Raw genomic sequence first — 15468 nt, 5'->3', positions numbered from 1 at the left:
AGAGCGAGACTATGTCTCAAAAAAAAAGATATATATATATATACACACATATATATATTATTGGTCTTGTAAAGAAATGTGGTATATATACACAGTGCAATACTATTTGACCATAAAAAAGAATGAAATTCTGTCCTTTGCAGCAACATGGATGGAACTGGAGGACATTATGTTAAGTGAAATAAGCCTGGCAACTAAGTTAAACACCACACGTTTTCACACATAAGTAGAAGCTAAAAAACGTTGATCTCATAGAAGTAAAAAGTAGAATGGAGGATACTACTGGAGTCTGGGAAGGGGAGAGGGAAGGATAGAGAGAGATTTGTTAAAGGATACAAAATTACACCCAGATGGGAGGAATAAGTTCTAATGTTCTACACCACTGTAGGACGACTATAGTTAACAATAATGTATTATATAGTTTCAAATATATTAAATGTTCCCAACACAAAGAAATGATAAATGTTTGAGATGATGGATATGCTAATTACCCTGATCTGATCACTTCACATTACGTGTATTAAAGCATCACTATGTACCCTATAAATATATATAATTATTATGTATCGATTAAAAAAATGAAATTAAAAAAATAGCATTGATCTTGCTTACTGAGCTTTTTGGCAGCCCCTAAAATTCTGTGCCTGGGGTTGCTATCTCACCCACCTAAGCATAATCCTAGTTGTGCTCCTGAACTTCTAGGACTTCTAAATTTCCTAAGCTGGGCACAGTGACTGTTCGTGTCCCAGAGCCTGGGTCTCCAACACGGGTCAACGTCCAGAGGCCAGGAGCCTTCCCTGAAGGACAAGGGGCTGCAGGTGCCCCAAGGACTCACCACGACCTTCAGGGTCTTCCTGACACCGTCGCTGATGAAGCGATTGTAGACGGCAGCCTTGACTTCTACCTCGTGAAGGCCAACCTTCAGGGGCACGATGACATAAGGTATAGCCATCGAGGACTTGGGCTGGATGGTGACAGTCTGCTGGTGGCGCTTCTTGGCGGTGGCCAGGCTGCAGAAGGCTGGATTGTAGAGCAGTTCCACCCTCACCTGGCAGGGAGACACGGGATGAAGGTGACGGGGTGTGTGACGGGCTGTCCCCTTCCACCCTCCGTCAGGCCTCTGCCACGCCAGGGGCCCACCTTGAGCTCCTCCTTCTCCCGGTAATTGTAGAGGACGGCTCGGATTTCCACCTGCTCGTTGCGCACAACAGAGTAGGGCAGCCGCAGGTCAATGAAGAAGTCCTGCATCACCGTGACCTCGTAGGGGTCTGCCACGCAGATCCCTGCCCGGCAGAGACAGAACATGCAGTGTCAAGGGCAGGGGAGTAGGAAACGCAGACAGACCCAGGTTCCAGGTCCAAGTTCCCGCCCCTCCCGGGGTCTCCGCTCTTACCCCCCAACCTGGGAGCTGCCCCTAGTTCAGCCTGTCTGCAGAGGCCCCTGGACGAAACACTATCAATGGCGATGCACCTCAGATGGTGGCGTGGCTGGGGTTACCGTTCTTTAATGATTTCCATTCTCTTTGCAGACACAGATGTGTAGTGAGGACGTAGGGTCTCCAAGATACACCCGCATCTCCAAAATGGTAGCCCCCGCTTTGTGACTGCTGAGCACTCGAAATGTAGCTAGCTCGAGGGAGAACTGGGCTTTACTTTTACTGAGTGCACTTTTATTTAAATGTATTTAATTTAACTCAGATTAAAACTTAAAAATGGACGCTGATTGTGAATGCACAGAGCACCCCTGAACTGCACATTCTCAAAGGGTGACTTTGACGGTGTGTGACTGAAATCTCCACTTTTAAAAGGTGACGCTTGATTCAGTGGCTGGGAAATGTTTGAGTGTGTTTGCAACAACTTGAGGATGAGAATTTGCCTTTCCAACTGTAAATTTCATGACGCCTAAACTACAGATCAAAGTATTCCCAACGAAACTCTAGCATCGTGAGTGAGATGCCCTGAGTGTAAAATATATGCTAGATTTTGAAGACCTAGTAAAATAGATCATTAGTAATTTTGGTATATTAATAAATTATTAAATATTAAAAGATTTATTGTAGCAACATTATTATTAGTGGGATAGTGGCTTTGCAACTTTTTACAAAATGTTGAAATGATACTACTTTGGATATATTTTGCTTAAATAAAATGTGTTACAATAAATTATGCTGTGATTATATCTATGTAATTAATAATAAATGATATTTATAGTATATGTTATATATTATGTTATTTTATAATTTTTAATATTTATCTTGTATCATTATCATATATTATACTATATTTATATTACATATACATAATGTATATTTATAATATAATTTATATTGCATTACAAAATATAGTATATATTTATTATACTTATATTTATGCAAATAAAAACATTAATTCTATATTTTAATATAGAATTTATGTTATATCATATTATCTAATAAAATATTTATTATATAATATGTTAATGTGTTAAAGATAAATATAATACATGTAAAAATAAATTATTATAAATTATAACAAAATAAAAGTATAACAATCTTGTGAACTTTAATACACCTACTTTTTAATGTTTCAATCTTTTCTCAACTAATTAAAAGTTTTGGGAAAAATTAACTTTAAAAATACATTTAAAACATATATTTGGGGTGCACATTTTTCCTCTTGCCACAGACTCCAATATGACTTAGCACAACACTGGTCTTTATCTAAAATTTGGATATTTTCTTCCTCATGGACTTTTTTTGCATTCGCTTTGATTTTTAAAAAATATTGCATTAGAATATTAGTTTTTGTGATGACTGGGCACGCCCTTGACGTCTGTGCCCAAGGACAGAGCCTCCCTCTCCTTACCCTAGTCCCGGCCCTGCTGTCAACTATCCCTGCTTTACCCTGGCTAGTCAGTGTCTCACGTCAGGTTATTGACAGCGGGGACAGGTACACGGGAAAGGGACCCCCCCCAGCCCCCTTTCTGTCCTGTTGCACAATCTGGCCGCCAATGTTTCAATCACGCATTTCATCCTGCTTCCCCTGGTATGTTTTCTTCACTGCTTTGCCCACCCTCATGTGGACATCACTGCTGAAGAGTTTCTGTTGTCACTAACTCTGTGTCGTAACTGTGATGTTGGATGCATGTCATCAGCCACTGGTCCAAGCCCACGGAACGTGCAGCACCAAGAGTCAACCCTAACGTGAGCTACGAACTTGGGGTGAGGACGATGTGGCCGTGGAGGTTCACCGAATATAACCAATGTGCCGCTTGGTGGGGGACGCTGACAGTGGGGGGAGGCCGTGTGTGGGGGGACAGGGAAGGCATACGAAGTTTCTCCTCTATTTTGCTGCGAACCTAAAACTTGCTCTAAAAAATAAAGTGTATTGTTTTTTTAAAGCACCAATTTTAGAGACCATGCCGTCCCCCACAGTCTAGCTTTGTGACAAGGGGCAGAGAGTGAGCTGTTCGGTTGAGATAGAATGAGAAAACAGTGAGGGGTCCTAGGGGGTCCCTGCTTCCCTGGAACCAAGCCACCACCCTCACTCACCTTTCTTTTTTTTCTTTTTTTTTTTGAGACAGAGTCTTGCTCTGTTGCCTGGCCTACAGTGCCATGGCGTCAGCCTAGCTCACAGCAACCTCAAACTCCTGGGCTCAAGCGATCCTCCTGCCTCAGCCTCCCAAGTAGCTGGGACTATAGGCACGTGCCACCATGCCCAGCTAATTTTTTCTGTATATTTTTAGTTGTCTAGCTAATTTCTTTCTATTTTTAGTAGAGACGGGGTCTCACTATTGCTCAGGCTGGTGTGGAACTCCTGAGCTCAAACGATCCACCCGCCTCGGCCTCCCAGAGTGCTAGGATTACAGGCATGAGCCACCACGCCCGGCCCTCACTCACCTTTCTTGTCCGACAGGCTCACAGCCAGAATCTCCCAAGTGGTGATGGAGTCTTTCAAAAACACATTCATGACCTTCGTGGCCAGTCTGGGTGGGGGAGAAGTCCGGGCGTTAGAAGAAGACATCTAGCAGGGGACGGGGGGGAGCCAGCGTGGAAAAGCCCCAAGGGACAGGTTGGAAGGGGGATGGGGGGTGGGCACACGTAGGTACCCCAATTCCTGACTTTTCTAGATTGGGCTGTGAGGGGGCACAACCATTCCAGAAAAGACGGGTGGTTACAGGTGCACGGGGGTGGGTTGAGTACGGTGGGGGGGGGGTTACCCCAGCCTCACCCATCTTTCTGTTGGTCCTTGAGCCCCCCGTCAATAATCATCCACAGCCAGCTCTCAGGGAAATAGCTTCGGGAAATGATGTGTTCTTCTGGGATGATGTCCTCATCCAGGTCGCCTGCAGGTGGTTTAGATCAGCATTTAGAACCTGCCCTCTGGGGCAGCATCCTTAGACCCTATCTGTGCCCTGGAGGGATTCCCGAGGGTGTGATGAACTTCTCGTGAGCCCCACCCAGGCACGTTGGCCTTTGGAGCACATTCCTCCATAAAAAAAATTAAAAATTATATTTCACAACTGTACTGGTACAAAGATTGGTAGAACACAGGGTGGGTTATATTCATTTTTCCTCCTCTGATTTTTAAAGAAATGAAAGCATTCGTGTGTGCCTCTTAAAGGTTCATGGTCCTGAGACACTGTGCCCTCCAGCCTTCAGCGTGGGCAACAGAGCGAGACCCTGTCTGAAAAACAAAACAAAACAAAACAAAACATTCCCCAGAAAACAACCTGACAGTTGGACTGGACTAAGGTTCAACCCTGGCTGAGTTTCCCTCAAACATGATGGACAGATTTTAACTGGGTTCTGGATTCTCTACAACAATAAAGTAGGTGGAATTCCATAGATGCCTAAATCTACCCATAATCTGGAATAATCCATCAAAGTGCCTTGGGTAATAACGTTTTTTTTGTTTTTCTTTTTGAGACAGAGTCTCACTCTGTTGCCCAGGCTAGAGTGCCATGGCGGTCAGCCTAGCTCACAGCAACCTCAAACTCCTGGGCTCAAGCAATCCAACTGCCTCAGCCTCCCGAGTAGCTGGGACTACAGGCATGTGCCACCATGCCCGGCTAATTTTTCTATATATATTTTTTAGCTGTCCATATAATTTCTTTCTATTTTTAGTAGAGACGGGGTCTTGCTCTTGCTCAGGCTGGTCTTGAACTCCTGAGCCCAAACAATCCGCCTGCCTCAGCCTCCCAGAGTGCTAGGGTTACAGGCGTGAGCCACCGCGCCCGGCCTGTTTTGTTTCTTTTGAGACAGGGTCTCACTCTGTCACCCAGGCTAGAGTGCCCTGGTGTGATTGTAGCTCACGGCAGCCTTGAACTCCTGAGCTCAAGCGATCCTCCCACCTCAGCCTACTGAGTAGCTGGGACTACAGGTGCACATCACCAAGCCTGGCTCATTTTAAAATTTATGTAGAGATGGGGTCTTGCTATATTGTCCAGGCTGGTGTCAAACTCCTGGCCTCAAGCGATCATCCTACCTTGACCTCCCAAAGTGCTGGGATTACAGGCTTGAGCCAGCCCGCCAGCCAATATTAACATTTAAGCCATTCTTTGTCTGATCCCCAATGGGCTAAAGGAATTACACAATGCTGGGGGGAAAATCCATGTGGATGTTAACGATATTTCAGTAGATTAGAGGTTTTGTCTAATTTCCCAAGGAGCCCTCAGACTAGCTCCTCCTTGTGAAAGAGACCATTCTGGATTTGCTTATTATAAGATAAATTTCTCTTTGCTTTGCTTAAGATTTATTTGGCCTGAGATCTAAAGTTTCAAGTGTGTACATGTTTGGTCTTATTTAAAACTGAATGAATGAATGAATGAATGAACAAGTGTTGCTTGTGAATTTATTGAGTTAGGCAGCTCTCCTTGGAAGGCAACATAAATTAGGTTTTTTTGGTGAAAACAAGCTTAGAATGAAGATTAGCCTTCCCGTTGGGAACTAGGGCGAGCCAGCCCCATCATCTAGAAGTTTACCTCAGACCATGGGTGTCCTGAGCTCTGGCAATGTCAAACTTCAGACTGACGGGGGTGGGGCTGGGATGATTCCCCCAGGCAGGAAACGCCTTTGCCCTCAGGCAAGGGACCATCCTCCCCCCTCAGACAGGGGCCTCCTCCCCCTTCAGAGAGGGACCACCTCCTCCCTCAGAGAGGTACTTCCATCCCCCTCAGACAGGGACCTCCTCCCCCCTCAGACAGGGACCACCTCCTCCCTCAGACATGACCATCCTTCACCCTCAGACATGACCATCATCCCCCCTCAAACAGGACCATCCTCCCCCCTCAGACAGGTCCATCGTCCCCCTCAGACAGGGACCACCTCCTCCCTCAGATAGGGACTTCCTTCCTCCTCAGACATCACCATCCTCCCCCTCAGACAGGGACCTCCTTCCCCCTCAGACAGGTCCATCCTCCCCCCTCAGACATGACCATCCTCCCCCCTCAGACAGGGACCACCTCCCCCCTCAGACATGACCATCCTCCCCCCTCAGACCTGACCATCCTCCCCCCTCAGACAGGTCCATCCTCCCCCCTCAGACCTGAGCATCCTCCCCCCTCAGACAGGTCCATCCTCCCCCCTCAGACAGGTCCATCCTCCCCCCTCAGACCTGACCATCTTCCCCCCTCAGACAGGTCCATCCTCCCCCCTCAGAACTGACCATCCTCCCCCCTCAGACAGGTCCATCCTCCCCCTCAGACAGGTCTCCCGCCCACCCCTTCCCCCGACGTGTCACCTACTCCTAGCCAGGCCCAGCGGCCTGAGCCTCGCGTGCTGCCGCCTGAGCTCGGTGATGTAGTTGCAGCAGTCCAGGAAGGCCTTCACGCATGACGCACCCAGGGTGACGAACTTGGCCCTGCGCTGGCACGAGAACCGCATGGGGTTCTCCCGCATGCCGTCCTCACAGCACTTGCGCAGCTCCTTGGAGTACTGACCCACTGTGGGAGCACATCCCCCCACGACAGACCCTCAGCGAGTGGCTCCAAGCAGGAGGGACTCAGGACAGACCCCAGGCAGAACCCCCCCTGGCCAGGCCCTCCCTCCTCCCGCTCTGCCTCCTCCAAGGTCAGGCCGGGCCCATCCCGGATCCCACCTTTGTCCATCCTCTTCTCCATGAGCTGCACGGAGCGACGGCGGCGGGCGGCTGGCTTCGGGCACTCGGGATCTGAAGGACAGGCAGAGCGAGAACAAGGTGGACGTGGCCCTGCTATGTGTCCTGGGTCTGCTCCTCACCATAGCCGTGGGGACTCGATTCCAGGTCCCCTGACCCCAGAGCTGGGCTCTTAGCATCTGGGAGGTGGCGGCACTGCCCCTCCCTGCGCCAGCCGCTGGCCGCGTCCGTACCTCCCCTCTGGGCGGTCTCCTGGCCCTTGCTGGTCTTGAAGGCCAGTCCTGCATCGGTGAAGACGCCAGCATAGTCCTTCCCACTGCCCGGGGTGCAGCCGATGTCTGCCTTCTCCACCACGTCCCAGATCTGCAGGAGACAGGCCAGGCCTGCAGTGCCCCCTCCAGCTCCCCAAGACACCCACCTGCGTGCCTCTTCCCAGACCGTGCCATTCCATCCTCATGTCCCCACCCTGCACGGTCACCTCTCCCATCCCCACTGCCATCTCCATCCCAGCTCTTCCCCAACCCACCCTCATCCCCACTGGAACTCCATCCTCGTCCTCAACCCTTCCCCACCCAACCGTGTTTCCAAGCCACGGTCATGGGCAACCTCATCCTCAAGTCTATCCTCAGTCCCTTCCCAGCGTCATCACACGCTGCTGCTCTCTCGGAGCTGTGCCTGAGTTGACACTGGCCGTCCTCCCCTCTGCCTTCAACTCCAGCCACCGCCCTGTCCAACCCGCTCCCAGCCCCGCCCCGCTGCCCTCTCTGGTCCCGTCCCCACCTCCTCGCCCTGACCCCGTCCGTCTCCCTCTGCCATCTTCTCCCTCAGCCTCGGAGACGTAGGTGCGTACCTTGCTCTGAGTCAGCTTGTTCTTGCTGTTCAGCACAAACACGCCCTTGTCCACGGCCACCAGGCCCACTCGGGCCCCCAGGTCACCCTCTATCTTGAGGGTTATCTGTTGCCCAGGTGCAGGCTTCCGGTCATCCTTCCCGCCACTCTTCACCACCAGCTGTGGGGATGTGTGGAGAAGCAGGAGGGACCAGTCAGGGCTGCCAGGAGAGAAAGGAGAGAGACAGAGAGAGAGACAGAGAGACAGAAAGTGGGACGGAAGAGGGAGGGCGGGCCATGCTTACCGTGCCCACACACGAGTCCTTGACGTCCACCCACACGGAGTCGGCCACCACCTCCCTCTGGCCATTTGTGCCGACCATCGTGTAATACGCCACCACGCGGAAGGAAGGAATGAAGTCCTTAGTGATGGTCAGAGGCAGGACCACGAGGTCCTGGCCGGGCTCGTGCACCTGGCGTCCCACCTTCAGCAACTTCCCTTTGTTCATGATCTAGGGGGACAAGAGGGCATCAGGCTCGGGTGGGGGACAGACAGGGTGTGGGGGCAGGGATCTGGGAATGCAGATGGGGCGGGGGAGGCCCCTGGGCATGCTGGCGGAGCTAAGAGGAGCGGCTGAGGGTTCCAGGTGACCACGGACCAGGTAGGTGTAGTACTGGATCTTGGCGTCCAGGCTGGGGGCGGCTCGCAGGTGGAAGTTGATGTTGAGAGTCTCGCCCGGCTTCAGCTCCACACGCGGCACCGAGAGGTGCAGGTAGTTGTTGGAGTTGCCCATGGTGCTGTAGGGCTGAGCCTGCATGGTGTTGGTGGCCTGCTCTGCGTTCGAGATACCCTCCTTCTTCGTGCGCACCTGGGTGGGTGGGGGAAGAGGAATGTGTGCTTTCGACCCCCACCCCCTCCGCAAAGATGCCCATCTCCTCATCCCTGGGACCTGGAAATATGTGGCCTTTTGTGGCAAAAAAGGGAATTTACAGATGGGATTAAGGTAGGGATTTTAGGATGGGACCATTCATAAATTTGTGTTAAGTCACTAAATGGTGGTGATTTGTCACAGCAGCCACAGGAGACTCGTATACATGCTAAGCTCAGCAAGGCAGATCTTCTAGCAAGGGGGTGATGGAGAGGGACCCAGGGGACATCTGTGCACCTCTGCAGTGTGCCCATGAGCCTTGCTTCCCTCCCAGAGGGGGGCAATGCCGCCACGTCCACAGAAGCCAGGAGAACTGAGCCCACCGTGCCCACGAGAGCAGGAAGACTGTGTGCAAGGGGAACACCAAGGCGTGCGAGCAGAAGAGCCCCCACTGTCTCAATGGGGCCCCCTCTCTGCAGACAGCAGGACACCCCTGTGCAGAGGAGAAGCCCTCTATGCAGATGGAAATATCTCCATGCAAACGGCCACCGAGCACGTGGCAGTCCCCCTCCGCACCTTCCTCCCAGTGGGGGTCGGAGGCTGAGCCCAGGCTCACCGTGATGCTCAGGGGCTGCCGGGTGTCTTTCGTGTTGATGGTCAGCTTGGCCACGCCGTCGTCCTGGGTCTGAGCCTCCACGTTCTCGTGGCCCTGGACCACCACGGGGACGCGGCGTGCGGGAGAGCCGTCGGGGTTTGTCACGTACACCTGTGGGCATGGGGGGCAGGTAGAGCGGGTTCAAGCGGACTCAGAGGCATGGCCGGGGCTCCCGAGGAGGGGACTGGGGCCCCACCCTGGGTCTCACCATGAGGTCAAAGGGCATGGCTGGTTTGAAGTACTTGGCTGTCTTGGTGAAGTGGATCTGGTAGGGGGAAGTCACGATTGGGATCCCGCTGCGTTCCGTCTGCACCATGTCACTGCCTGAGGGGACCAGCCATGAGCGTGGGCTCCTGGGCCACCCCTCAGGACCAGGCCTCCTCCTTCAGACTGGACCCTGCCTTCAGACTGGGCCTCACCTCTGAGTGGGCCTCCCCCATCAGACTGGGCCCCGCCCTCCTACTGGGCCTGCCTCCCCCATCAGACGTGACCCCACCTTCACTCTGGGCCTCCCCCCAGACTTGGCTTTCTCCTCTGCCAGGGCCTCCTCTCCCAGACCAGCCGGCAGGGGGGTCCTGGGTCTCACCTGAGTGCAGGATGACAGTGACCGACACGTACAGGGACTTCCCCACCAGGGAGTCGGCTCCGGAGGGCTGCACCCCATCCAGCAGCACCTGTCGCTTTAGCAAGGCCTCCCCGGTGCCGTCCTCGATCTGGGGAGGGCGGAGGGCTCAGAGAAGGCAGGGGACTGGGGGCAGGGCTCAGAGGGGGTGGGAGGGCTCAGAGGGGCCCTCTGTCAGGTACCTCGACACGGGTGAGGGACTCAGCCAGGGAAATCCTCTGGTCCCCATCCTGGACCCCGAAGATGACAAAGGCGACTCCATCCACATTCTTCCCATATAAGAACCTGCGAGGCGAGGAGGGCTTCAGAGCCTCCCCTCCCGGAAAACCGAGTTTCTCCCAACTTCTACTGCCTGTGGCTGAAGACCCCAGTGTTCTCCCAGCCGCTCACCTGGCTCTCACCTGGCCCCACCCCAGCCCCTCACCTGGCCCCACCCCCAGCCCTTCATCTGGCCTCTCCTTTGGTCCTTACCTGGCTGTGATGGTGACCTGAAGGCCATTCTGGTCATAGATATAGTAGAATTTCTCTGCAGGCTCCACTATGACCTCGAAACTGGGCAGCACTGGGGAGAGAGTTGGCGTTGGCAGGGCCAGCGCTGGGCCCCGTGCTCCGGGCTCCCCCCACCGTGGTCCCTCCCCCTCTTACCGTATTCTTTCACCTCAAACTCAGCCGAGAAGACCTGATTTGGTGAATTTTCGTAGTAGGCTCGGATCTTCCACTGACCCATGCTGCGGGGAGGCTGGGTGAGTGGCCTGGCCAGGACTTACAGCCCCCCAAACCCGCTCCTGGGTTAGGGGACCCCTGAACCCCCTTCTAAGGAGCCTGACATACTTAACCAGCTCCGGGATGTTCCAAGACAATGGTAAGATGCCAAACTGGTTGTGAGAAGAGAAAGATTCCTGCTTGATAGGAATGCCTTCGGGGTTCTGCGAAGAGACAGGGGGAAGGGGTATGGGATACAGTGGCCCTTTGGAGGCCAGGCTTAGCCTCTCAGCTCTTTCCAACCTCTCTGTGTCTGGCCACTCTCTCTGCGCCATGTCTATAGGGACAGTAGACAGTTAGCCTAGGTTCAAATCCCTGCTGTGCCACTTACAAGCTGTGTGACTTTAGGCAAGTTACCTAAACTCTCTGTGCTCATCTAGAAAAAAGGAGATAATAATGGCACCTTCCTCATTGGCTTGGGACATAGCTCACATAAGCGAGAGTTTGTTGTTATCAGAGTCTCTCTGAATAGCAGTGATAACGAGCATGTATCACCTACATTGGTGCCAGACCCTGTGCTAAGCATGAGACCAAACCACGCGTAGCTGTCTACATTCGACTACGAGAAGAGCCATTTCGTGTCATTTGACCTGCTACACAGATTATTCTGTTTGTTGCTAACAGTTAAACATCAGGAGACAGCACAGCAACATCTGGTTTTCTGGCTTCTCTTGGAAATTGGGAAATTCTGTGGCTGGTGCAGCCCAGGGAGACGCTGGATCCGAGGGGAGCAGCTGCTGCGCCGTTAGAGGACGTGTATGGTCTCAGTTTCCCAGAGACTCCATCAATCCCTGAAGCCAGATGTGTCATTCGCCTGGCCCCTGTTACATGATTTCGATACATCCTCAGGACAGTCCTATGGCCCCACCCCAGCCCCTCACCTGGCCCTATGGTTACTGAGCTTAACTATGTGCCAGTCACTGTCCTGGGTTCAGGTGGTAAGACCCTGAACAAACAGATAAAAATCCCTCCCTGCATGGAATTTAGGTTCGCTGGAGGGCAGGGCAAGGGGAGAGGCAATTACCAAATGAATAATTCCCGTTTTCAGAATGTGCAGGAAGACAGGAGCGGAGTGTGTGTGTGTGTGTGTGTGTGTGTCTATGTGTGTCTGGGGTCAGGGTGTGGATTTGCAACTTTACAGGGTGCTCAAGGAGACCTCACTGTAAAACTGACACGTTGTAACATTTGAAGGAGGTGGGGGATCAAGCTGTGTGGATATTTGGAAGAAGAGGCTTTTCGAAGAAGAGGGAACAGCCCAAGCAAAGGCCCTGGGGCAGGACCGCACCTGGCGTGTTGGAGGCATAGTGAGGAGGCCCGTGTGGCTGGAGCAGAGTGAGCAATGGGGAGAGAGGGAGGCGGGGAGAGGGGTAGGGGACGGGGGCAGGTTGTGCAGGGCCTGATGAACCTCAAAGAGGATTTGGGCTTTTACCCCAAGGGAGACAGGAGCCATGGAGGGCTGTGGGCAGAGGAGGGACAGGACCTGACTCTGGTGCTCACAGGCGCCCTCTGGCTGCTGTAGGCAGAACAGACTATATAGAATTATTATCTGCCATTATCCCAGTGTTCAGGGGAGGAAACTGAGGCTCAGGGAGGTGAAAGACCAGGGGCTTATCTGAAACGAGAATCCGCCTGGTCTCCCGGGCTCTGCACGTCACCTCCAGGCCTCTGTGCGTTTGTGTCTCTCTCTAGCCCTTGCCCCAGGTCTCTGCCGCTGTGCCATTTCCAGTTCTTTCTCTGTCTGTCCCCTTCTTGTGTCTCTGAGTCTCTGCCCCTGTGGCTGGGCCCGGCTGGCTGGTACCTCAATGCTGACCATAACCGTCCGGCCCACGGGCAGCAGCTTGTGGTCCACGGTGAAGATCCGATAGAGAACTAGACGGGGTGGGGGAGACAGGGAGGCCTGGTGAGCCCCCCACTTCGGCACCTGCCCCGCCCCTCCCGTACCCCTGCCCCGAGCACCGCGGCCCGCACCCGTGGACCCGGGCGTGTAGATGGTCTTGTCCGTCTGGATGAACAGGTACCCGCTCTGCAGGCTGACAAGCACCGGCTTCTCCACCACGGTGGGCCCGAAGCTCGCCCGGATGATCACGAACTTGCGCCCCTTTTCTGACTTGAACTCCTTGGTGGCCTCGATCTAGGCACGGGCCGGGCCGGCGCATCGTCAGGGGTGCGCTCCGGGCCCCGCGCCTGCGGTCAGGGTTCTGGGGCTCTCCTGGCAACGGAGCCCGCCCCTCAGTCCCGGGTCCGGGTTTGCCCAGTTCTGGGCAGAGAGGGAACTCTGAGAAGGGAGGGGGAGCGCGGCGGGGCTGGGAAGGAAGGGGGAGGGGCTCAGAAGGGGGAGGGGCTCAGAAGGGGGAGGGGCTCAGAGATGGGGAGCCCGCTGACAAGGGAGGGAACCCAGAAATGGGAGAAGATTCAGAGAAGGGAGGGGCTTGAGAGGGGAGGAGACCCAGAAAGGGGTGGGGCCTGGAAGGGGCGGAAACACAGAAGGGGCGGAGACATAAGGGAGGAGCCTAGAAGGGGAGGAGGGCAAGGGGGAGGGGCTTATAAGGGGCGGAGACTCAGGGGGAGGGACTTGGTGAGAAGACTCAGAAACCCGTGGTGCTTGGAAGGGGCCGAAACTCAGGAGAGGGGCTCAGAAGGGGAGACTCAGAAGGGGGCGGTGGGCGTGGCTGTGGGTGTCTGTCTGCAGCGCCTCCCCTCCCCGCTCTAGTCTGCGCCCACCTTGACGGTGACGGTGCCCAGGTAGCCGGTGGCACTGGTCAGTGTGGTCTTCTCATTGGCCAGGGTTTGCTTCCTGGTGAAGTCTTGGACAACGACAGTGACTGGAACATCGCCTTGCGCTTCATGGGCCTCCAGCACCAGGGTCTCCTCGCTGTCCAGCCGCAGTATGTTGGGGGTGATTATGGAGTACCTGTCGGAGGGGGGCCCCGGAGCAGAGCTGTCATCCCAGGCATGCGACACTCCGGCCCTCAACTGGCAACAGCGCCTGGCTGAGCCTCTGTTCCCAGGCGCTGTGTCCCAGTCTCTGGCCCTGGAGAGGATCCAGTGACCACCCGGGGCACCTGTGGAAAGCCAACATCTGGACCTGTGCCTCTCTGAGCCGGACACCGCCTCATCCACATGGGCAGGACGCCAACCACCATGACTTCCAACTTCAGCCAGCTAGGCCTGGCCTTTGAAAGCCTGGAAAACTAGGGGCTGCGGACCTCATCAAACCCTGAAGCTCAAAACCAGAATCAGACACTCCAAGTCTTCAGACTTCCAAACCCACATTCGCCTAAACCCGCACGCGCCCAAACCTCTGAACCTCTATACCTTTAAACACCCCCAAATATATAAACAGTCAAACCCTCAGACACCCCAAACTCCACATGCCCAAACGCACATGCACCCAAACTATATCCCAAATCCTAAAGCCGCCTAAAACTAAACCTCTAACACTCCAATTCTATAAATAAACACAACCGAATCCAAACACTCCAACCCTACATGAACCCAAAGTGCCCAATCTCTAAACCTACCGTGAAATCGGTAAGTTCTCAAACGGCAAACTCCCAAATCTTGTAAAGGGCAAACTCCCAAACCTCCAAATCACCCAAGCACACAATCACACAACACCACACACATCCTAAACCAACAGATGACCTCAATTCTCAATTCCAAATCCCCAATCTCACAATACCTAGATTCCACAGACACCCAACCCAGAAACACCCGAACCCACAGGCAGCCCAAATTTATAAACATCCCAACCTGCTAACCCCTGGATCTGCAAACAGTCAAATACACCTTAAAGCCTACAGGAACCTGTACCCACAAATGCCTGCTCCCACTTGTTTGGAGGGAGAGTAGTGATGACTCACATGGGATCCCCCAGGGTCAGGGGTAGGCAGGTTAGCAGCAGCAGCAGCAGGCTGGGACCTGAGGCAGGTCCCATGGTGCAGGGACAGTGGAGGGACGGAGGGACAGAGGGAATGGATGGGGAGGACTGAATAGCAGCTGCTGGAGCTGCCTCTTATCTGGCTCTTTCCTCTCCCCCACTCAGCCCCTCCTCCCAGTAGCCTATTTCCTCCCTGGGGGCGGCCCAGATTTCTCAATACTGTTTCCTAGGTTTTTCAATCTCTGGGGCCAACATGTCTGTGGTGGGGTGAATAACCTGAGGGCACGTTCCCCTGCAACATGGACATACCTGCACCCTGCCCTGGCCTCTCTCAGGGTCAGGGCCAGCTGAACAGAGACCTTCCCCTGTTGCACCCACTTTGTAGTAGAGGAACACTAAGGGCTGGAGCGCTCCACCCTCACCCTGACCCCAGATATCTGGGCCTCATTCCTAAGTTCACTTTTGCCCATGCATTTATTAATCAAACCTAGGAGTCTCTCTCTATGCTGGGAGCTAGAGTCCCCTTCCATGATGAAGGAGGGGGAGGGACAGGCACTCTCAGCCCCTTGGAGTGTTTTCCCCAGTGGAGAAGAAGAGCTCTGCTTCTTGGAGGGTCAGGGAAGACTTCTTGGAGGAAGGGCTATTTCCAATGGGCTTTGAAGTATGTGTAGGAGTTAACTATCCAGGGAAGCTTATTTTCCAGGGAAGCTCCCTTCACTTACCCTTGTCAGGATGCCCAAGTGACTTATGTTGGTGAA

General features: G+C 53.5%; 1 protein-coding gene across 1 annotated transcript in view; it reads right to left on the bottom strand.

Annotated features, from left to right (window-relative positions):
- The window catches only part of C3 (complement C3), a 28947-nt gene extending 14120 nt beyond the window's left edge, over positions 1-14827 (bottom strand). Inside the window, exons 1-21 of the mRNA XM_069479636.1 lie at positions 14694-14827; positions 13552-13741; positions 12799-12961; positions 12629-12699; positions 10900-10994; positions 10714-10796; positions 10540-10630; positions 10251-10353; positions 10033-10159; positions 9655-9770; positions 9408-9557; positions 8582-8791; positions 8228-8434; positions 7945-8103; positions 7328-7457; positions 7077-7148; positions 6724-6921; positions 4209-4323; positions 3878-3963; positions 1141-1283; positions 836-1048 (exon numbers count right to left, since the gene is read on the bottom strand). Coding sequence (XP_069335737.1) covers positions 836-1048; positions 1141-1283; positions 3878-3963; positions 4209-4323; positions 6724-6921; positions 7077-7148; positions 7328-7457; positions 7945-8103; positions 8228-8434; positions 8582-8791; positions 9408-9557; positions 9655-9770; positions 10033-10159; positions 10251-10353; positions 10540-10630; positions 10714-10796; positions 10900-10994; positions 12629-12699; positions 12799-12961; positions 13552-13741; positions 14694-14767 — 2796 coding nt within the window. The 5' untranslated portion in view covers positions 14768-14827. The remainder of the gene's footprint in view (positions 1-835; positions 1049-1140; positions 1284-3877; positions 3964-4208; positions 4324-6723; positions 6922-7076; positions 7149-7327; positions 7458-7944; positions 8104-8227; positions 8435-8581; positions 8792-9407; positions 9558-9654; positions 9771-10032; positions 10160-10250; positions 10354-10539; positions 10631-10713; positions 10797-10899; positions 10995-12628; positions 12700-12798; positions 12962-13551; positions 13742-14693) is intronic.
- Between the last annotated feature and the right edge of the window lie 641 nt (positions 14828-15468).

The sequence above is a fragment of the Eulemur rufifrons genome, chromosome 2 (assembly GCF_041146395.1).
Source record: "Eulemur rufifrons isolate Redbay chromosome 2, OSU_ERuf_1, whole genome shotgun sequence".
NCBI lineage: Eukaryota > Metazoa > Chordata > Mammalia > Primates > Lemuridae > Eulemur > Eulemur rufifrons.
The sequence above is the reverse complement of the archived record's forward strand: the minus strand, read 5'-3'. Positions and strand labels throughout refer to the sequence as shown.